Raw genomic sequence first — 23,461 nt, forward strand, 5'->3', positions numbered from 1 at the left:
ATGCATCATTACATAAGAGCTCTCTGCAGTCAACCCGAAACGAATATGAATGGATACCTCCGTCTGGTTTATGAATTATAAATAGGTAGTTTGGATGAAACAATTGATGTGATTAAACTTAAAATCTTGCAACCTCAGGTTCCAACAAAAGGCTGCTCATTCTACATGTCTTCAGTAGTTTGTAGAGTTACAGTTGTCACAGATATTATATATTTATTTGATGAAAGTTTTTGTTTTCAAGTGACAAGCTTTTAAGAAGTTTTTTTTTTTAACCAATTTCCCTGAAAGGTGCTCTGAACACATCAAGAACCCGACACTCTGTCTTCTGCATGACAGCAAAATAGGCTCGACCGTGTCGTAACCTATAAAAGCCGATCCATCATCAGGCCTTCTACTCTTAGGACAGTTTAACCTCGAGCAGATGAATAGGAATATCAGTGCATGTTATTGAACAATTTCAATTTTACGCCTTCACCCTTGGGTCGTATGTTTGTCACCCCAGTACACAATGTTTTACTTACGTCTCGGAACCGGTAGATCCCAACCTGTTCAGATGGGCTGCATAATGTTTTTCTTACCTAACATCACCTGCTTAATTTCTTCAGTCTCCTCAACAGCTACAGGTTTCAGCAGCAGGGCAAAAAAGACAGCAATGCCTATCACCTGTGAACAAAAGCAAACCAGGAGAAAGAAAATGTGTTCATATTATCCTTAAACATGCAACAAAACATACAAGAATCATGCAAGAAAGAAAACAGCTTTTAGACTACATACTAAATAGTTTTTCTTGTTTTCCCCACCTTGAGAGGCTGCAGGATGAAGATACTCTGGAAGAGGGAGAGGCCCAGAGACATGACCCACTTGATGGACTTTTCTCTGCCGTACTTTAAGCCGTACAACAGGGTGAAGAAAGTGGACACTCCGCTGATAGACAGCAACAGGAACCAGCCCAGGAAAACGCACCACCAAGGCAGCCAGCAGGTCGCCGACCTCCTCTTCTTCTTCTTCACCACGGGGGGCGGACTGGGCCAATGAGAAGGAAGGAACAAGAGGAAAACAAGATGTTCCAGTTAAACCAGTCACATTTCTACTTCAAACAGATGCTTCTGTTTCCGTGTCTGTGTTGGCCGTGGTGCTGACCAGGAGGCCAAGTGGCTGCTGAAGACCATCTCAGCCTTGCGAACCAGCAGGTTGGTGATGTTGAGCGTCTGCTGGTACTCGTTGGCACTCTGGAAGTTCCTTTCATCCACTTTTTCCAGGCACATCAGGAGATGACAGAGACCAGCCAGGAGGAACTTGCTGCAGTACACCCAGTGGGGGTCACTCTCACTCTCCCCTTTGACAGGATCACATAGAGACCAGCGTGTCAGCACATTTCTCTACACAGCATCCAGTACTCACTAGTGCATGTGTTCAGTGGGAATAAATGGGCCTGGCGCTGAGAGTCACTGGCAGGCTCGGGAAGGGGGAGAGTGTTCAGAGACTCACTCGGTCAGTTTGGTCTTTTCATGAGATACACAGTGTCCTAATGGGACATTGTCACGCTTTATTTTTGCCCCAATATCACGTCCCCATATTAGCGCTTTTGTTTTTTTTTATTTGTTCTGGTTATTTGTCCTTTTATATAAATGTACAACAGATGGTACACAAACATTTTTTTTCTTTTACTAAGTCAGGTTAACATCAGGAAGTCAATGTTTGCTATTTGCTGTCAGAAAAAATAAAAAACTACCTTGCATAAGCTGGATGAATTCATTCACCCTGTCCAAGGCAAGGCAGAGGTCAGCCGTGGACTCCAGCCTGTGCATCTCTGACATCTTATTCCTCGGACTACTGCTCACCGAAGAAATCACCTCCTCTGCATCCTAGGGATACCCGAGGGATGCACAAAAAAACAAATGTACACTGTTTGAGCGAACACATGGAAAAGTGAGAGAACATATTTTACAGTAAAGGCTCAGTTGGCGTGAAGCCACACTGGGCACCGAACAGTAACTGTAACATACAAACCTGAATGGAACATGTTTCTGGGTTCACATGGCCAGTCATGAGGCAATGGTAATTCAGTCACACAAAAGAGGTTCACATAGAACAAACCTTCAGAATAGTTGGTATGGTAACAGCGAGGGGTCTCGAGTCCTCCTCGGAGTCTTCTTTTTGAGATTTTGAAATCACACGAGGTCTGATGCTTCGGAAGATGGTGATGATGAGTATGTTGATTGGAAACATGAGAAGACCGCTCTGTACTCCCACCATGAGCTCCTGCCAGGTGATTTGCAATGAACCTGGAAAAGACAAGAGCAGTGTCAGTGAGCGATGGGACTGAATTGTATGGCTCTCTACACCCTCATTAAAGCTCTGACAAAGTAAACTACGTGTCCAACATCAGAAAACACACAGACAAAGTTCATTTAGCTTAAGGTGCAGACATTCCCCTGAGGGGTCTATAAGGAACTAAAAGGTGACCAGAAACAAGTGTTCATAAGAGGATGCCACTCATCCTTTGTAGATATTAACGTGATTATTCAACAAAACACTGTATACAAATTCAGGCTATCAATTGGGCAAACATTATGAATGCTCTCTAAACTATTACCAGTGTATTATCAGTCATTTTTATTGCAGATCAGTCCTTGAAGACAGTTTTCTATATTCATCTTCATGCACTTGTCAATTGAAAAAGTGGAAAAGGTCATCTGTTTGCCTACTTCACTGCTGGTGTCTCTATGCCAACCAGCTGATTTAACAAGGACACATACAAGAAGCAGCAGTTTAGATCTGCACATGGAGAACATTTTCTACTTTTGTGATGTTGTCTAATTTCTACTCAGTACTGAGCTTTAACAATGTGTGGCATTGTATGTCCTCTGTCCCCCTGTCCTCCTCCTGGTTACTTATTGGAGTCACACCGTCCTGATGAGATTTTATTTGTCCAAAGAGAGAGAGATAAATAAAGAAAACGGCGGCTGTAACGGCACCTGAAGATGGCATCGTTACGTGGAAGACACTGACTATAATAGCTTTCTATTGCCTGTAGGTGACGACAATAACATGTCTGTCAATAAGCAAAGGTTGCTCAGGTTTCTCATCCCACACTTATTGATCCTACACATGCTGACACCTCCGTAGTTTCAGTTACACGTGTGGAAACAGAAGATAATACAATATCAAGAGACAACAGACTGACAATCAACTTGTTTCACGAATGTTTACATAACGAAAGACTCCGCAATTCACCTAATTTGAAGAGTACTGGCGAGTCCTCGTCTATAGGAATGTTCCAGAAGGCGATATTGATGGCCATGGTGCAGAGTAGCAGGCTCATGCAACAGGAGACCCTCTGGGCGCGTGTGAATGGACTACGTGAGGGAGGGTCCACTATGGACACCCAGATGTGTTCATCCCTGAAGCCAGTTGATGTTCGGCTCTGGAAAATATTCCTGGCAGAGAAAAACAGAAACCCACAATGAGATTCCCTCCAAGAGCCGAGTTAGGTTTATTTCAGCGGTGAAGAATGGTCAAACCTGAAGCTGGCAATCTCGTTGTTCTTTGCAGCATTGAAGGTTTTCTTGGTCATGTTGTCTCCGTGGTCGGCACTCAGCCAGCAGTCACAGAAGAAGTGGAACACATGCCGTGTTTGGAGGTCTTGTATGGTCACCTTGTTTATATACCTTATTATAAGGGGTTCATCATAAAACAACAAACATTATACATTTACCATGTAGGTAAACACAATATTTAAGCTACATTAGGCAACTACAAACGGGGGGCAACAAATGGCAGCAAAAGGATTTCATAGTTTGATTTTTTTTTATGACCAATTGCCTTTCTATATTATACTATAGCTCAGATCTATTCTCCACCAAAGGGCGTTTGTGTGCATGTGAACCGTCTGCTGAGAGTGGTATTTAGTGTGAAGTGATAACAAGGTAGTGCTAAATGATGAGACAGGCCTGACATTTGGAAGTGTCCCTGTGAAGAAGCCGGCAAGCTGTCCCGCAGAGAGGCAATAAACGCTACCTGTACCCAGTCTGACAGCCCTGTCTACAGCTTGACAATGACTCTCACCAATTAATCTGTGTCCAGTGTAGAGCTGAATTCATTCAAGCATTAAAAAACCCCAACACAACGACGTGAAATATCACGTCAAGGTACATCCTAAAAAAATACCTCAAGCCGCAGTGAATTTGATTTATATGGGGGTTCAAAACAAAGCAAGTCATTTTGACATAGCTGCCATAGACGGGCCCTGATCTGGAGCAGTACTACATGTTTAGATTGCGTCTCTGGTACCATGACGGACGCCCTCCGGAGTTGTCATGCTGCAGCCGGAGGTTTCGCACCTCGCCCAGTGGGAAGGGTGTGGCCAACAGGAACATATCGACAGCTCCTCTCTCAAACACGGGCTTGTCAGGATCCGTGAGGTTGTGTGTGTCACTCTCGCCCTCTGAGCCAATCAGCTTCACTGTCACCTACATGACATGATGGATGAAACAACACTGGGTTCAAACATCAGTGACCTGAACTAAGATTGTGTAAAGGACCGCATTAAAGCGTCATAGTTTAGTCCGCTTACTTTTACTTTTTGATAAGCAAGCCATCACGGTTATACATTTACTTTTAGATTTTCATGAAATCAAACTCTTTTTTTCAAGTCCGACTGAAAACAAGTCAGGTGGCCATGTGTCTATTGAAACAGGGTTTGCTTGCTATAATCATTTCCCCTATCCACACTGACTGTTGTTCATATAAGCACCTTACTGTTGTTTTAAGATATACTTTAAAAACTTTGAACCTGTCCTTTAAGGAAACTATCAAAATAAATGTATCTCTGCTTGTTGCCTTCTGGGTTAGATTTTCTGAAAAGATACCATAGCATGTAAATACAAAGCTCAAATGTTGGGACTTCATCGATTTTAAAACAACTATCATATTGTAAGTTGAATTGAATCCACTGATTGTCTGTGAGGTGGGAGAAAATGCATTAATCTGAAGTATAAATAGGTGAAATAAGAGAAACAAATCGTAATTCTATCAATGAAAGAAGAAGACTCTTACATTGGCAGTAGTCCCGGCATTCTTGCGATGGCCAGTTTGGACACCGATCAGATAATTGTAAGGCGCACCTGGATGGTTGTCTTCCAGCAGAGTCATCTTCCTCTGATAGTTCAACATAAACAATTGTGATGCATAATATAAAGTATAATATGAAGACTTTCCAAACAAAATATCCACCATTCCACAAACGGTATGCTTGAAAATTGTTCTTAATGAACATTAAATTGTACATTTGAGGCCTGATGAGTTTCTGGTAGCTGATTTGAAACCAGTGGTGGACTGTAACTAAGTACATTTACGTAAGTACTGTACTTAAGTACATTTATGAGGTATATTGTACTTTACTTGAATTTCTTTCATTTTAGGCCACTTTATACTTCTATGCCAGTCCATGTATTTGACAACGTGAGTTACTTGATTCAGATTATTAATACAATATATGTGTACTTTTACAATAGCAAACACTTCTTCCATGTTGAAACCTCACACTTTAAATAAAAACATAAGAAGATGAAACACACAGAAAGACACTTCTTATGAGAGACCGACCTTGGAGCGTGACCTGCGGTCAGAATAGCAGGCCCACAGCAGCGTGACCAGGTAGAGCCCAAAGAAAGCACACAGGAGTGCCAGCACCACGTAGTTCTCAGACACGGTGGCGAACAACTCTGCTGTGCGAGACAGGTCCACGTAGTTCGGCATCACAAAGAAGGAGCTCCCAAAGAGCGTGAGGTGGTTACACAGACACTGCATTTGCTCCCGAGTGCTTTTCTCCCCCACCTGAAGTAAAGACAGCACATCACTGTCTAATATGCAACACTCCTGCCCATGTAGAGCCAAAACAATACAGCCAAGTTCATCGGACTTTATCCAGGTGGAAACACACCTGGCAGCCTTCAGTGCTCCATGTCTGCCTCTCTATGTGCCAGTACAAGCACTTGCCCATAAAAGAGGTGATCCTCAGCGTCAGGCCCGGCTCCCAGGTGGAATTGAAGAGCCTGGTGGAAACATACCAGACTCCAGGGGTCTGCTGCAACATCTGGGGGGTTATCATCCAGCGATAGTCTCCTGGTGCAAAAAATCAGCCAGCATATGACTTCATAATACAAGAATCAATATTAAAAAAAATGTCTGAGATACTAATACGCAAAGAACACAAAGCTATTTTACTAATTACTATTTTGAGTTGTTAATATATGTATGTGGATCACGGTGGTCCTATTGCTACTTGGTTACCTGTTGGGCTCAAGGTGGTCGTGTTGCTGAAATATGTATCATTAGGAGGTGACCCTGCAGACAACATAAGATTCAATGACACGTTTGCACTGGGCTCCACGCTGAAGAAGATGGCCACATCAGCGTCTGAGACGTTAATTGTGCTCAGCACTTCTGTGTTTTTGTCCAACACAACAGTGCTGTTCATCAGTATTGGAGCGTTATGATGAGGCATAAAGATCTGGAGAAACCAGAGAAATCAAGTTAGTGTTGTTATTGAAATGACACTTAAGGATATTATAGTGTGACACACCCTTTTCTCCACAATGTCGGCTGTACCTCTATCATCTCTGTCAGGTTTGCCATCTTTATGTCTGTCAATCCGTTACTAAGTAAAAGGCTACAAACGGTCCCTGAGACGTTGTCGTCAGACGGATGGGGATTCTCTGAGAATGCAGCCAGCTAACAGAGAGAAAAGCTCTGTTAAAAAAAAGGCTTTAGATGACAAAAAAAAGCTGCAAACATAAATTCACATGACAACAACACACAGACCTGAGCGATGACTGTGCCGTGCTTTCCAACCTGCGGCCCAAGTGCTGCAAAGGACGGGAGTTTGATGAAAACACCGTCTTGCTCTGAACCGAGCACAGCATTGCTGAGATCAGCAGGTGTGTGTCTGGGGGGGACGAGGGAAATAACACTGTATAGGTTTTATTTGTCTGCTATATAGTCTATCGGGTGAGTCTGAAAGAAAACACCTACCTGCTCTGATAGATGATGCCTGATGGGTGTTTGATGACAATTCTGTCTGTGGTTGCCAAACCCACCAGCACCGAGATCGCCCGGAAGATCTCAAAGACATCCTCAAACAAAGACTGTTTGAGGATGGGGGGGGAAATACATGCAACAGCGTCTGATAGTAACAGCCACAATGATGACAAAATGTGTACGATTGCTTAAAGCTGTCAGGTTACTTACGGTAGGGTTTGGGTTAGTCTGGAGGTCACATTTGCTCGTTGAGAGACGGAAGATGCCGGTGCTACAGTTGATGATGTGACTGATCGTTTCGTTGTTTTCCAAAGCAAATTTTGACGTCAGCTTTCGTGTGCCTTCCAACAAATACTGAATGAATTTGTCCTGTGAAAGGGACAACAAACATTCACTTAATGTGCCACGGTGACCTCACAGCATAAAGAAGTATTTACCACAGGCTTTCCTAAGTGAAGATACCCACCCTGTTGTCGTCTGTCGGTTCCCCTACGGTGGTTTCCATTCGCAGTAGTTCTTTATCGGCTTCCTGGCTCAGAAAAACAGCACTTGTGCATTTTTGACGTATGATTAACTACTAAATGACCTTCATGATTCATTGGTCAACAGTCTGTATGTAAAATTAATGAGGCATCTCTCACCAGGAGAAGGTTTTCAATGTTTGCAACAGATGAAGCCATGGCATCTACACCCCTTTTGGGTCCTGAAAACAGAGTGTATTTGAGAAGTGTAGAGAGAGAAACACAAACTCAGCTTCATGACCTTTCTGTTCCCCCACTTTCATTGTTGATTGAAATGATGAGACATTTTGGTTTCGATCCAACTTACGAGATCTGGTTGCCTGACTGGACACCAGCATGTTCTGCAGAGGAAATGTGAACAAAACTTCCATGAAAAATTGAGGCTGGATGTTATTATGACTTCTAGAGTGTGAAATGTATCTCTTACCTTTGTCTTTGATGAAGACACACACACAACTTTGAAACAAGAACGACACAATTAACAAACAGCATATTGCATGTAAGGAAAAAAGAAAAATGTAAAACTACTCAGTTGTTGTGAATACATGAGAAGAAAGGAAGGAAAGACGAAGGAATTAAGGACGCTGTGAAAGCAGTGATTAGTAAGTTGTTGATGCGTACGCTGGGTGCAGAGGAAGCCTCGTCTCTGGTTGCAGTCAGAAGTTATGACGACCTGAAGAGGATCCAGCTTCATGTACGTGCAGTTGTCCTTTGAAAAGTCAGCATTTTCTGTTTTGCAAAAAAAGTGTGTATAAACACACACAGACATGCTATGAGGAAAGCTTAATTTTTGCATTACCCTGAACCCAATGAATAACAAAAAAAAAAACGATTATGCAAATATAAATTAATCTGTCAGTTATTTTTCAGACGGCCATCACATCAGATTCAGTAGATCCCAGTGGAAAGTCTTCAAATTAATTGTTTTGTTTTACCAACAAATCAAAAATATTATTTTATGTACCGGTATATTAATTTATATGAATAAAGTTTGATCAATTATCATTATTTTTGCTTGTGAGTTGAGTAAACACTTATGTCACAAGGAAACCAGCTAACTTAAAAAGTGGGGCTCACATATAACTTGAACAGGGGGATTCAATAAGAATGAATGCTGAAGTGACATAATAACTCAAATTGACACACAATATCTGTCAATCTCAACAGGGCCACTTTTAACAAAATCAGATAAATATTCAATCACCGGAAAACTTTGTTCTGTAATTTAATGATGCAGTTATGTATTGTCATCTCGATGAGAAATAATACATTAAATTAAATTTCTTATTTACGAAGCTTTCAAGTATTGTTAAAGAAAACATTTTCATGTAGTGCTGATTGTATTTTGAAAACAATAAACACCGATGCATTTGAGGAGTTTGTCCTTTTGTACCCTTTATTAAAGGAATAATAGAACTATTTTAAATAAATGTGCTTTTCCCATTTTGTTGGTACCTCTTTTTTCTTTGAAATATTGAATAATATTTAAGTAATGTGATCATAAATCAAATCAAACAATTAAAAAATATATTTATGCTTGAACTTCCCACCACTCTGCATGTAAAGCACAAGGTTCCAAAAAGATACAACTACTGATTTAAGGACCACACGTGAAAAACATTAAACTTTAAAATGAAATACACCAAAAAAAGAAATGCATGGTGTGCGTGCGTTTTACTCACTTATGGTGGGTTCCTGGTACTGTCCCTGGGCCCCCTCCCCCAGCCACCAGGTGAACTTGCTGGTGTTTCCCTCTCTGGTGAGGTTCTTCAGGAACATTTTGATCGGGCTGTTCAACACCTTCAGGAGCTCCCCTCCTCGTTGTTCACATCTGCTCCTGGCTTGGGACCAGGTTTCAGATCCCCCAACAAATTCAAAACAGACATTTCTGAAAACAAATTCACAATGCAGATGAGGAAAGTCGTTGCCTGTGCAGGCCTCAGACTTTTCTGGTATAGATAGAAATCCTACTGAAATCCACCAAAAGAGAGCAGATCGGAGTAGCATGCCCATAGTGGTTATTATATACAGAGCTAAAGCACATAGTGCTGCAGGACCTTCGGCTGGAGCTCATTAAGATCACTTGCGTCTGCAGATGGAAATCAGGGCGTTTTCTCCAGAAAAAGTCTACATATGTTCTCAATATATTAGGAAAATCACCGCAGATACTCAAACAAGATGCAAAGTGAAGCTGCCATCATCATCACCAAATGTCCCACAACCCCAACCTCCCATAACGACCAAGGACATCTGTATTTGCTGTTAACATGAACATTAAAACAATATATATGAAATACATATAATATTATTATCATATGTATAATGATAAGTTCTTTAAAGACGTCTGTGAATTGCCAATATCTCTGCATCTCCCCTCTGTCAGGTTTCTCTCAATCCAGGATGGAAATATCGCGAGAGGATGTGGCGGAAGCTGTAACCGCGTGTGTTTGTGTGACACTTATGAAATGATTCAGTGCCCTTAAAAGCAATGAGTGAACTGCGTCCATGGCGGGACATCTGAAGGTAACATCACAGGCAACTTATTTCGCGTTTATTTATCTTTTCATTTCTGCTGAATGCGAACATTTGAAACGTCGCCACGACTCTTTATTTCCTGTTTGCTAGCTCGGTCGCTCCGCCTAAAAAGTAACGTTGAACCAGGAAACTGCTGGTTAGCTTCGCTGCTGCTTTGCATACAGAAACACATGCTGTGTCTTTGCCATTAGCGCTGACGTTACTCGCCCTTTGAAAACGCCAACGTTTTTGTAAGAAAACAGCACAAAGTCGGATGTTAATGATTTTAAGAGTGTGCAACGTTTAAATCCATTAACGTTACTGACAGACGTAACTAACTCACAGTGTCCTCCACACAGTAAGGCTGGTTTACTATCACACTCAATAATCACAACAATCAGGTTGTGATTAAGATAGTTGGGATTATTGAGTTAGCCAATAGCATGTTTACTCCACTTTATTATTGAAGAAAGTTACTTATTTCTTTACTGTTTTTCTATAGTGTGGTATTGCTACGGAGTACTTCAGCTGGTTTCACTGAAACAACTGAAAGGATGATGATATGTCATTCTTAACTTTTCTAACTTGTTTCTGGTTCCAACAAATGGCCAGAAAATCAGTTATTGCAGTTTAAAGTCCCACCTTTACACCTAACAAAAACACCTATCCAAACCCTTGTTAGTGTGAGGATTGTGTCCCTGCAAAATGAATGTTTTTAATGAACTATTACAAGGCTGTTCACAGTAATTAATGCTGGACTGAAGTTCTTTTTTCAAGAGTTAGTTGTATGTATTTATGTATTTATGCTTTTGTCAACAGAAGCAGTTAAAAGATGCCGTGAAGGTCATCGGCTCGGGCAGCCTTCTGTTTGCCTCCTACCTCACTGCAGTTGGAGATGAGCGTTTCTATACCAATCAGCTGATGCCCCTGCTGCAGAGGATTGTGGGAGCAGAGACGGCACACGTGTTGGCAGTCAAGATGATTAGTCTGGGTCTGGTTCCTCTGAGCCGCTACCAGGACCCTGCATCATTGGTACGCCCATGATGCACCCTTTCTGCTCACATTATCTTTCCCTTGATGTGAGACACTTAAAGACTTTGTTCTGTTTGTTTTTGTGTGTCTACAGGAAGTGAACGTCCTGGGACTAAAGTTTAGAAACCCTATTGGGATTGCGGCAGGCTTCGACAAGCACGGAGAGGCCGTAGACGGGTTGTACAAGGTGGGTTTCGGCTTTGTTGAAGTAGGCACAATCACTCCCAAACCTCAGGAGGGGAACCCCAAACCACGTGTGTTTCGACTCTCTAAAGACCATGCAATTATTAACAGGTATGTTTTTAATGCGCGACATGATGTTAACTGAATGTACACAATAACATGTTGGGCGATACGGTTCAATTAATGTCACAGTATTTTATTACTAGGTAGTAATTAGATCCAACCTGTATTGTAGATGTAGATGCTGATTTATTTTAGTTGCTTTCTTTACACTAGAAATTCATCAATTCTTTCTCTCTTCTTTTTCATCAAACGTGTTCTGTAGATCAACAGCCTACTTTAATGTAACATCCCACAAAGAGTTCATTCAATTTATGTAACTGTAAAGGAGTCACATTAGTCTTAGTTTATGTTCAAATCCTTAAGACGGGGAACAAGAGCCGAGGACGGTAATCTCATGGTATATTAGCAGCAGTGTATTTATTCACACCGCTCAGTATGTTCAAAGAGATTATGCTTTCATCAAGCTCTTAATTTTAATTTGCAACACATGATAGAAATCTTTATTTCCCAGCTCTGATTTGTTTTTTCTCTGTCATTATACGCACTGAAATTGGTCATTTATGGTATTTTACATATGAGATATTGGAACAGAAAATAGAAGCCTGTAGATTAAAAAGCTTTGCCGGTGGATCTCGCAAAATCCAATTAAAATGTTTACATTTTCTGTAGATATTCTTATGTTACGGCTTTAGTATTGTGTGTGCGTGATTAGGTTATTCTAAGGTTGACCTAGTTGGATATAATGTATACAACAGCTCAGTATTTCCACAATATTTCCAGCTGAGATGTGAACGCTTTATTTGCTTCATTAGTATGTGTGTATCACTAAAGAAAACATGCATAATGAAAGATCAGCATCTCCCCGACAAATTGCAGTAATACATCATACACAATCCTGCACTTATACCAACACATACCCCGCCTGGAAGCTCCTCATTATAATTGTGTTGGTTGTCAAAACAAGGAAGTTTGATTTTCTAACAAGAAATGTCTCATTATTATGAGACTTCCTCCAATGCTCTAAGGAAGCAAGTCCCTCCGAAATTGCAGGCACTGAAAGAATATGATTCCCCATGAGGATTCACCCAACATCTTGGATGTCGGTTTGCAAAGTGTCTCCATAGAGAGTATGTACTCTTTCACATCCCCATATAGACACAATCATACGGTTTCCACCGGCTCATATAGAAAAGTCCTCAACAAGCAAGATTTCAATACATTTTAGAAAAGGGGCCATCTAATTAGTTCATCAACATTATTTATGCATTGCAAAGTTTACAAAATATATATGTTTATGTATATAAACATTATTTAAATGTGTGTGTTTGCATGTGCTTCTATCAAGGTATGGATTCAACAGCTGTGGTTTGGCAGAAGCAGAGCAGAGGCTGAAGACCAGGCGAGAGACACAGCAGCAGAAAAGTAAAGGTTAGCAGCTACTTCTGATCACAGTGGGAAAACATCAACCTGTTCGTCATTTTTACTTTTTAAACATTGAATTTGCTTAAAGTTTTATTACCACATTAAGTCAGTTTTTTGTTTTTTTTCGGGTGTGCATTTTTTTTAATTGTGTATTGAATCACTTGTACACTGTTACAGGGAAGCCAAATTCTAGAGTACATGTGATTAAATACACTCTGTGTCTGTCCTTGTCTGACATTTTTAGTGTGTCTGATCCATACCTGCTTCCAGCTCATTTAGCACCTCAGCAGACTCTGCCCCAGTTGAGTCATGTGTCTGATGAAGCAGCCTGTTTTTGTGCTTGTCTGAACTTTCGTGCGTGTGTGTGTGTGTGTTTGTCATTTGCATTCATGCGCGTGTCTCTCTGTTTATAGCTGGCCTTCCCCTGGGCATCAACCTGGGGAAGAACAAGCTGTCCCAGGACGCAGGGGCGGATTACATGGAGGGGGTGAGAGTGCTGGGCCCGCTGGCTGACTACCTGGTGGTCAATGTCAGCAGCCCTAATACACCAGGTCTCAGGGATCTACAGGGGAAGGAGGAGCTCCGCCGGCTCCTACATACGGTAGGACTGTGCAAACGGGACTCTATAGTGACATCAATGTAAACGCCATGAACCTTCATCATGTGACCTCATCGCTCATCCTTGCATGCACATTTCAAGTGAACTAAAGTCACCGTCATACACTGTAGATCTTAATCATGAAAAAGTCTTGCCAAATTGTGTTCTCCCATATACAACAAGAGTCACAAAAGCATGAGTTGAACGTTGGGATGGATTAATTTGAAAGATAAAAGCAACATTCATGGGAAGTTAGCTAGCATAAATGCCGGGTGTTAGCATCTTAATAAACTAGCAAATTTGAGCAAACTAGCTAAGGCAGACCACCCGATCAACAAACACACATAAAATGACAATTTGGCCCATATAAAATTAACCAACAATAACGATCAACAGCCATCACCCTAAGGACCTTAGTAAAGCGTTGTCGCACGTTTGGATGGATTAATTAGAAAGATAAAAGCGACATTCATGGAAAGTTAGCTAGCATAAATGCCGGTTGTTAGCATCGTAATAAACTAGCAAATTTGCCACTTTAAAACTTGCAGATTTGCGACTTTTAATCTCAGAATATTGCCCACCTCTCTCGGCTCCGTTTTTTTTTTTTTTTTTTTTTTTTTTCGACAGTGGCCCTAATACGCCGTCGTACTTTATGTGAACAGGGACAATACACAAAGAACATAAACGTAACCTTATCACACCCCATTAGGTGTCTGTCACGGCTTGAAAGCATCTTTTTGATCTTTGATCTTTTTTTAATTTTTTTATTTGATCTTTTTAAGCTTGAACATAGTGTTAAGATGCTCTTTAAACAAAGTAGGTAGGTAGGTTCAGAGGTAGAATTTGTAATCCTTATTCCTGAGGCTTTCACAGTACACAGGGTTTCTGTCTAGTTTCCAGGAATTGTAGCTCTCTCCCCCCTCACCTGATATCCTCACATATAATCTGCTCAGGTGTTGAAGGAGCGTGATGCCCTGCAGGGACAACGCAAACCCCCGGTCCTTGTGAAGATCGCTCCTGACCTCACTGCCCAGGATAAACAAGACATTGCTGATGTTGTCTCTGAGGTTAGAAGTCATGTCATTTCATTTCCAAATTGTGTCTTTGATTTTAGTTTGTTCTTGATTTAATTTAATTATTATCTAATATATTTTTATTCCTTGATGGGTTTTTTTCCCATTTCTGTTGTGTCTTACATGTATGGGTATGTGCAACTTTAATTCAGATAGGTTTATGTACCTTGTGTCTGTGAGTCTATTTTTTTTCCTTGGAGGGATACATTTGTAATCGCTGTTTTCCGAATGTCACCCTCTATTCAAAGTGGCATATTAATGTTAAATGTAGAATAATTAGTGCACAATCAAATTAGCCACAGCGCTATCTGTGAACTTTGTCCGGCTCGCTGCAAAGAGTGTCCGACTCTTTGTTTTGGGTGACGTGGGAGGTGGACACAAGCCTGGCAGCCTATAGCTTTTCCAACGTGCACCGAGCACTAACATCACTGTGACATTACTGCAAATGAATGTTAGCTCGACCAGAGAGACAAAGTGAGACGGAGTCGGAGTTGAAGGCTTAAACTTCAAATTTGGCTGAATTTCACAATTGCTGCCATTTTAGGAACATATTATTCTGGATGTGTTGGTGGTAACTGAATACAAGCATCGATGGATGTCACCTTTAAAGCTGCAGTTGGTAACTTTACTAAAACATAACTTCTTGTCATATTTGCTCCAGATGTCACTATATCCTAACAGTAGTACAGAAGACAGAATTGCTGTGAAAAGACAAGGAGTCTCTAAGGCAGCTGTCAGAATAAATGTGTTTGATTAAAATGACCAACAATATCAGATTTTTAATTGTGTAGTCAATTAACCATTTTATTGGCAAAAGTAGCAGTTATGAATGCATATGCAAATAACTTAAACTGCCTTAACTAGATAGCAAATTAATTTAGGTAAAGTAAGAAACAATCCATCTTCTCAACTCTACTCTCAGCCCTCCTCTCTCTTTTCACAGCAGCCTCAGCAGAACACTGTTTTAAGTGTACATTAAAAAACAGAGTGGTGTTTTTGTGCTCATTGGAGCGAGGACGTGACAACCCTTAATGGAAGAGACTTGAAGAAGAGGAGAGCGATATCTAAACAGCACTCTGCCTCCCTCTCGTTGTCACAGTACAATGCACATTAGAGGCCTACGCTCATGGCCGCCTACATGCATCAGTTCTGCTTCTGTAGATGCCGTCACACACGTCGCTCACTCCCTGTCCTCTCCTTTGTGTTTGTTCTGCTTCGTGTTTGCAGCTGGGAGTGGAAGGTTTAATGGTGTCTAACACCACAGTGTCCAGACCAGAAACGCTTCAGGATTGTCATAAGTGTGAGGTTGGTGGGCTGAGTGGCCAGCCTCTCAAAGACCTCTCTACTAACACAGTGAGAGAGATGTACAACCTCACTAAAGGTACTCACTTTCTTTCTATTGATGATCCCCAGAGTATGAAGATGGTACATACTATACATGATACAATTACGCTTTTTCATAGGTAAAGTACTAATTGTTGGAATCGGTGGCGTGGCCAGTGGGCAGGATGCTATGGAGAAGATCCGTGCCGGTGCATCACTGGTTCAGCTCTACACAGCTTTGACCTACCAGGGCCCGCCTGTAGTGACGAAGATAAAGCGAGAATTGGAACAACTTCTTAAGTGAGTATCACTGTGAACGGGAAATAAAGGGTTTTCCTTTAATGGTCTTATTATTGGTTATTGGTTTTAACATTTCACTCCCCAAGTGAGGGGCTGGAATTTGTGAATGTAGTGCTTAAAATGAACGTGAATGGTAATTTTATTAGCAAAACTGTCTGTTACAATTCATAAACTGATTTTGTGGTTCAACTTTGACCTACCGTAAATGCTGTAGGTGGCGGTACGCACAATTTTCTGAATGTTAGGGACATTTCAGGTCACTCACTTTTGGTTTCGTCCCTGAATCAATTGGTTCACATAATCTGGTTAAGATGTTGGCTTGTGTATAAACTGTATAGTCATCTTGCTCTGTCTGACTTCTTTTTAGGATATAACTGATGGAAAGTATAGCCCAAGCTTTGTAAATTAGTCCATAACAGTAACAGTAACAGTATTTATCCTGCTGAGCTAGTTGGATAGTGCATCTCCACTCCTTGTTGCTCTTGTACATCAAGTGCTCTGTCCTTTAAGTGTGGAAAAATATCCTTTAATTCTCAACACAAATGTGTTCTCCTTCCTTCCACATTTTCCTTTTACAGAGAACAAGGTTTCAGCAGTGTATCGGAGGCAGTGGGAGCGGATCACAGGGAAGCAGACGGGTCGACACATAAGCAGAGCCGGCTGGAAGAGATGGTAAATGTTAACCTGTAGTTGCCATCCTCTCCATCAGCAACATGACCCTCGCCTTTTTTCTGAACTGGGATGAATCCTGAATATCGAGTGTTAATCCGTCCGCCTTGATTTCCAGGATGAGATATGGTCCAAACATGTCGCTGTTGAAACCGTATTTATGTGATGAGCAAACAGGAAAAGGCTTCTCACCTTTACTTCGCTAACAAAAAGTTCTAAGATGTATTAAGAAGCTGAGGTGAGGTTGTGTTTCTATTTCAGACGTTCATCCTTTGTTACAGTGTAACAGCAATAAGTGTATCTCAAGTTCATACTGACACCAAACAAACCTCACTTTTTTTTATTACATACGTATACAAACTATTATCTTGTGTATAAAGAAAATACATGCAGGTTATATGGATGAAATAGCAAAACGCGTTTGTTATCTTCAGCTTTGAAACTGTCCAATACAGAAATTCCATCTGAAAATAGACAATTCATGAATGAACGGTTGAGTGTAAACATTTCCTGAAGACGTATTCAAGATGATTCTGCACAAAAAGAGGAAAGTTCCATCCCTGGCAACGGCGATACACTAGATGTACCTCATACAACTATAGGTATTTGTTCGAGTGTGAGAGATGCACAACTGCAATCCAACTACTATGAGAGCATAATTAATGACACAAAAACGAATGCTCTCTTGGTGACGCTTTCAACTAGAGCTTTGTTTTTTATTGTTTTTATGATTTTGAATTATCACCTCGTGTTTAAAAAAAAAAAGAAAAAAAAGACTGAGTCATGGGATCTGCTGTGGTTATTCATGGACTCCAGAGGATGAACAGTACCGACTATGTTGACCGTTTGATCGACTGTCTCTCAAAAGCAAGACTTCTCAAACGAAATCATCGCTATATTTTACATTTGCTCAGGTTAAGTCAGGCTGTGTGAAACCATTTTTCTTTATCCTGCACTGAAAGACCTTGAAGCTGATGAAATAAAAGTGGACCTTGGGTTTTTCCTCTGCAGTGATAAAAAAAAAAATAAAAAAAACTCTCAGGCAGTGGCATGTGTAATGTGTTCTGTGAGAGCAGGTTGGGAATAATGTACTAGTTTTGACTCTGAATGTACTCGTACAGTGTACCGTCCTTTAGATTTCGGCAAAATCTGTTTTGTGTGTGTGTGTGTGGCGGTGAACAACATGTGTTCAGGCAAATGAATCACTCAGACCTGAAAATACGCTGTAAGGTACAACCATAATAAAATACAAAACAAAAACAAGGTTACGATGTGGGAAGAGCAGCAGTAATGTTTTAGTTTGATTTGAACAATTACAGAGAAACATCTTCTGCCTCAACAGATGCTTCCTAATCATCTGTGGCAGCAGCAAACCATGGAGTGTTGATGATTTAAGAGATGTCCTGCTTTGAAAGAATTAAGATTACTTTTTTATGCAGCAGAGAACGCCTTTATCAAGTCCTCTCCCCCTCAGTTAAGCTCCAACTCTCCTTTGTTGCTATTAGATGGAGGTTTTGAGGTGTCAAGGCCTCCCAGTGGTTGCGGAGGCCCGTGTCTTTTATTCCCATTCTTGTTTTTTTTTTTTTTTTGCTTATTCATTGACACATAGTGATGCCTTCATAACACAATGCCTGCTAATTCTAGAATATACCGTGGGGCTGAGACATAGCCAGTGAATGTTGCAGTGCTGTGAGGATCAGCTGTGAGTACCTCCTTCCTCCTCTCCCTCCCTGAGGCCGAGTCCAGACTGGCTTGTACCCCATATGTGGTGTCACAAGGGGGAGGAGACTCTTTCTGGCTTCCAGACAAACACAACTTTAAAACTGATTGCCACTGAGATGCACAGTTTGCTCGTATAACATTGAGGATGCATATGTAGAGATGTTTTCTGTGCCCTTCTTTGATGCTATGTGGAAGCTAACAGAAAAAGGAAGGTCAGCATTGGTTGTATATCATCTGAAAGGAGCATTACTCAAATAATGATCTATTGTATGTCAGCGTTATACACTGCTCAAAAAAATAAAGGGAACACTAAAACAACATAATGTAACTGCAAGTCAATCATTTCTGAGATATCAGCCTGTCCAATTAAGAAGCAGCACTGATTGGGAATCAATTTCACCTGCTGTTAAATGGAACAGACCACAGGTGGAAACGATTGGAAATTAGCAAGCCATAAAGGAATGGTTCTGCAGGTGGTGACCACAGACCATTTCTCTGTTCTTGGCCTTTCTGGCAGATTTTTTTCTTTTTTGAATTTTGGCAGTGTTTGCACCGCTAGAGGTAGCATGAGGCGGTTTCTCCAACCCACAGAAGTCGCCCAGTTAGTGCAACTCATCCAGGATGGCACATCAATGCGCACTGTGGCAAGAAGGTTTGCTGTGTCCCCCAGCACAGTGTCAAGAGCATGGAGGAGATTCCAGGAGACAGGCCAGTACACCACCTAACGAGGGCAAGTATTTTCTGAAGAAACCGCATCACATTTTGATATTGTAATATTAGCATTAGCCTGCCAGGGGTTTGAGTTGTAACTATAACATCCAGAAAAAATGGCCTGACAAAATTTTCAGTAATGCAATCAAAGCTGATCAATGTAAATACTGAGTGACCTATACTTACCTAGACTCTAAATGCTCTACTTCTTCAAAAGTTTCTAATCCATACAGACAGAAACGTACGCTGCACTGCAGAAACGCAAATATCCAGTTTACTCAAGTCAACTTAGTCTCTTTCAGGCAAGTAGACGACATTAAGAAATAAGTAAAGTACACTAATGTCCTTTTAGTGAGCAGAATGAGTGACTAACCAACACACATATTGTTATCTGTGGAAAGCAGATGTTCTGGTAGTCGGCTACACACAGCCAGTGAAGAGGAGGGAATTAGTTGTTACTACAAGGATAAAGACAAAAAATACAGCAATGAATGAACATAAAACATCCATTCTGCCTTTGTAAGATTTGTATGCCTAACATGTGACCAAGACGATGCTAATGCAGTCAGACGGCTTTCTTCACATTGAGTTATAAACTACATCACTCTGCTCGGCCTTAGCATTTAGTTAAAATAGGCTACTAATAATTCAGGAAATAATAATAGATCGGTTTATGAAATTTCAGAAGAATCACAAGTTCCCAGAGACGAAAGTGGTCTGACCAACAGTAAAAAAAAAAACAAACAAAAAAACTGGCTTTATCTTGCAGCAAAATCGGCTCAAAAAAATGTATTTGCTACACTCAACAAAAATATAAACGCAACACTTTTGTTTTTGCTCCCATTTTTCATGAGATGGACTTAAAGATCTAAAATTCATTCCAGATACACAATATTACCATTTCTCTCAAACATTGTTCACAAATCAGTCTAAATGTGTGATAGTGAGCACTTCTGCTTTGCTGAGATAATCCATCCCACCTCACAGGTGTGCCACATCAAGATGCTGATCTGACATCATGATTAGTGCACAGGTGTGCCTTAGACTGTCCACAATAAAAAGCCACCCTGAAATGTGCAGTTTTGTCTCACAGCAAAATGCCACAGATGCACTAATCATGATGTCAGATCAGCATCTTGATGTGGCACACCTGTGAGGTGGGATGGATTATCTCAGCAAAGCAGAAGTGCTCACTATCACACATTTAGACAGATTTGTGAACAATGTTTGAGAGAAATGGTAATATTGTGTATCTGGAATGAATTTTAGATCTTTAAGTCCATCTCATGAAAAATGGGAGCAAAAACAAAAGTGTTGCGTTTATATTTGACCAAATATGACCTTTTCAAATGTGATTTATGGAGGTTTTTGTGTCATATTTGTGTTTTTGTGTTCTGGAGCATGAGATGCCAGAGCTAATTAGCATTATTTGTAATGAAAGAGACTTTATGATTTTATAGGCTTCTGGAGGATGAGGCATGAGGACTAAAAGATCCAATTTTGTCTGGGTTTTTGATAAATGTGTATCAGTCCAGTGAGTGCCCTTAATGAATTTGACCTTTATTAGAACTAAACTGTTTATGCCTGCAATAGAAATGAACAAAAACACAATGCACACTTTGGCAAGAAGGTTTGCTGTGTCCCCCAGCAGTGTCGAGTAACACTGAGTACATAAAATGAATCCATTAAACAAACAAATGCTATGAAGCATTGCATGGGCAGATGGCTGACTGCAGGACGTAGGGATTAAAGAGCTAACGATTACTATGATGATTTGTTAGCTACACAGTTTAATGATGGTATGAGGTTTCATTTCGACGCATCAACTCAAAATTTCAAAGCAGAATTTCCTGTTGCAAATATATTGAAATGGGAATGTGACGGTTGAATTGTGTAAACCCCTACCAAACATAATTTGTTGTTTGTCAGTAGGTGTTGATCTATACAGCACTTTCACTCAAATGTGAGATTACCAAAAACCTTTTTATATGTTAAAAAATGGAAGCAACCCCTGGGGAAAAGTCTAAAACAGCCTGGAATTTGTTGAAAGACTTTTCATACAGCAAGAGGCAAAAAGGTTGTGGAGTCTGATGAGAGCCGAGATCTAACGCCATTTTCACTGCCAATCATGTCAATGGCAGCAACTTTGTATGGGGGAGGCTTCTCGGAGTCGACGTCGCAGTGAATTCAGACAAAACATTTTAAAAGGAAACCTGCATTAGACTGCCAAAGATCAAGATACTGCGTGCTTACGGGACCGTGACCGCAAAAACACCAGAGAGACGCCAGCATTGGAATAACTTCAGAGCAAGAGCACGAAAGCCCTGCAGAGAACCATGCCAAAGCTGCGACTTAAACCTGGAAACCTGTGAAATGACCGAGCCAAATAAAATCTGTGAGGAAGGGAGATAAAACTGCTAAATCTATAAGTGCTGAAGGCATGCAATGTTTCCGCTTCGACTTTAAATAAGACTTGCTGCCAAAGGCGTTCTTGTGTGCAGTGTTGGGAGTGAATATAATGTGGAGGCTGATCTGTGGGTTTCCGTCTACTGTGTGCAGCATGTCGTATGCCTGTGTGTTTGCCTGTAATTCATGCTGCATATGGGAATGTAAGGAAAGCTACTATGGAGAACTATTAGATGATACAAGCTTTGTGGCTAAGATTGATAAGGTCTGGATAAAATAGGGCATAGGGTTATGGGGTTAGGGTCATATTTCATGTAGTCAAGTTTGCTAGGTATGACCAAAAACATTTGTCATATTCAAGGGGGTGAAGTCCTGCTAGCTGTGCTGTTTTTCCATACTGAAGCTGCCCACTCCCTTTTATAACGAGCTTCTCCAAGTGTGTCATACCAACCTGAAGAGGTGCAGCAGGTTTTTATATTGATAGTCGCAGTTTGTCGTAGTAGCCTACCGTTTAGTTTTATGTGAAACCATTCAGTTACCTTGGCCTGCTAGCTAGCTAGCTAGCTAACTTAGCTATGTTCCATGCACAAATGACAGGTTATCTCACCTGATGGGTTTTAATCCAGTGATTCTTTCTCTCTTCCGGGAAGCGAAATAATGAACATCCCACTAACAAACCCACAAGCATCGTAGCTTCAGTGAGAGTATCACTTCTGGGTTCTAATCACATATTTTCAGTCTGATCAACAGTTATAGGACAAAATGCTAATTTCTTGACGGGCAAAATGGTTTTTCAAAAGTGACAAATGTGTGTAATTCAAAATAAAGTCCTGTGGTGATCCGCCGAACGTGGCGTGATTTCTCCTCTCTATAGAGTTGCTTACAGGTTAGGTTGCTCCTTCAATGGCAGTGAATTATCAACCTTTCTGGGAACTTAGCAGGGCTTAGCCACCCTTCACTCCATAATTTGTCATTCAAACCATGTCTCACGATTGAGCTGAACATTGACTGTGTACATTGATTAAAACAGCTGTTGGCACTTCAGTTCTGCCTCATCATATTATATTAGAGCAGAAGATGAACATGGAGTCATATTATTAAACTCCTCATCATTAGTGGCAGCCAATGTTCCAAAGCACTTTTCCTATGAAAATGAACTACAATGCTATATGATATGTAATACACCACCAAGTTGAAGTGTCACACTGTCGAATGAGGTCCTCGACGAATCTGGCCAAATAATGAAAACTGGTAATATATATCAATTGAATGTAATGCGGCTGTCAAGCAGACGTGATTATGCAACTGGAAGTGTTGCAGGTGCTGTCTGAGGTGTTTGTTTGTCATAAGGAGGAGGAAGAGGAGGCACGGCAGCTGTGAGCCTGTCAGTTCATGTCAACCAAATGGGCATAAACGTTTTTTCCTGAATCCTGATGGTGATTTCATGTTAGTTGGATGATTTTATTAAGTTGTTTCATAAAGAAAAATTAGAAAACACATTTGTACATAAAAAAAAAAGCATCCAACTCCAAATGCTTTTTCATCTTTTTATGAAAATGTCTTAAGCCTTTTTCCTGGCTACTCTAACTTACAGCCGGGCTTCGTGGAGTGTGCGGCTTAAAGTGGTCCTGACTCCAGTCTCCACTGTGGAGCTTTCCAGCTCCTTCATGGTTCTCTTTGGTTTCTTTGTTGCCTCTCTGACGAATGTCCACCTAGTCTGCTCCGTGAGTATTGGTCCTCTCTCGGCAGGTTTGTTGCAGTGCCGTGTTCTAACCATTTTGTAATATTTTGGATGTAATGGTTCTCTGTTAGATCATGTAACGCTGGTGGACCTTATTAAACTAACTATGTGACTTTTGAAGATAATTGGTAGCACCAGATCT

At 40.9% G+C, this 23,461-nt stretch overlaps 2 protein-coding genes across 2 annotated transcripts in view; one reads left to right on the forward strand and one right to left on the reverse strand.

Moving 5' to 3' along the window:
- The window catches only part of pkd1l3 (polycystic kidney disease 1-like 3), a 6,364-nt gene extending 304 nt beyond the window's left edge, over nucleotides 1-6,060 (reverse strand). Inside the window, exons 1-11 of the mRNA XM_084010337.1 lie at nucleotides 5,945-6,060; nucleotides 5,608-5,838; nucleotides 5,059-5,160; nucleotides 4,294-4,472; nucleotides 3,525-3,671; nucleotides 3,238-3,440; nucleotides 2,098-2,285; nucleotides 1,733-1,865; nucleotides 1,141-1,336; nucleotides 801-1,023; nucleotides 579-663 (exon numbers count right to left, since the gene is read on the reverse strand). Of these exons, the coding sequence (XP_083866463.1) occupies nucleotides 579-663; nucleotides 801-1,023; nucleotides 1,141-1,336; nucleotides 1,733-1,865; nucleotides 2,098-2,285; nucleotides 3,238-3,440; nucleotides 3,525-3,671; nucleotides 4,294-4,472; nucleotides 5,059-5,160; nucleotides 5,608-5,838; nucleotides 5,945-6,004 (1,747 nt within the window). The 5' untranslated portion in view covers nucleotides 6,005-6,060. The remainder of the gene's footprint in view (nucleotides 1-578; nucleotides 664-800; nucleotides 1,024-1,140; nucleotides 1,337-1,732; nucleotides 1,866-2,097; nucleotides 2,286-3,237; nucleotides 3,441-3,524; nucleotides 3,672-4,293; nucleotides 4,473-5,058; nucleotides 5,161-5,607; nucleotides 5,839-5,944) is intronic.
- A 3,912-nt stretch (nucleotides 6,061-9,972) lies between these two features.
- On the forward strand, nucleotides 9,973-18,774 carry dhodh (dihydroorotate dehydrogenase). The gene is made up of 9 exons (XM_084016130.1): nucleotides 9,973-10,085; nucleotides 10,896-11,108; nucleotides 11,203-11,402; nucleotides 12,700-12,782; nucleotides 13,190-13,377; nucleotides 14,328-14,441; nucleotides 15,675-15,828; nucleotides 15,911-16,070; nucleotides 16,649-18,774. Exons 1-9 carry the CDS (start codon nucleotides 10,068-10,070, stop codon nucleotides 16,758-16,760), a joined length of 1,242 nt encoding a protein of 413 aa, XP_083872256.1. The 5' UTR covers nucleotides 9,973-10,067; the 3' UTR covers nucleotides 16,761-18,774.
- Nucleotides 18,775-23,461: the final 4,687 nt, after the last annotated feature.

The sequence above is a fragment of the Eutrigla gurnardus genome (assembly GCF_963514095.1).
Source record: "Eutrigla gurnardus genome assembly, chromosome: 1".
Taxonomy (NCBI): Eukaryota; Metazoa; Chordata; class Actinopteri; order Perciformes; family Triglidae; genus Eutrigla; species Eutrigla gurnardus.

Excerpts from the sequence above, each read along its gene's own strand:
- dhodh (XM_084016130.1), top strand. Across the intron at positions 13,378-14,327 it reads TCCGCCGGCTCCTACATACG|GTGTTGAAGGAGCGTGATGC; the intron begins GTAGGACTGTGC and ends TAATCTGCTCAG. Across the intron at positions 14,442-15,674 it reads TTGCTGATGTTGTCTCTGAG|CTGGGAGTGGAAGGTTTAAT; the intron begins GTTAGAAGTCAT and ends TCGTGTTTGCAG.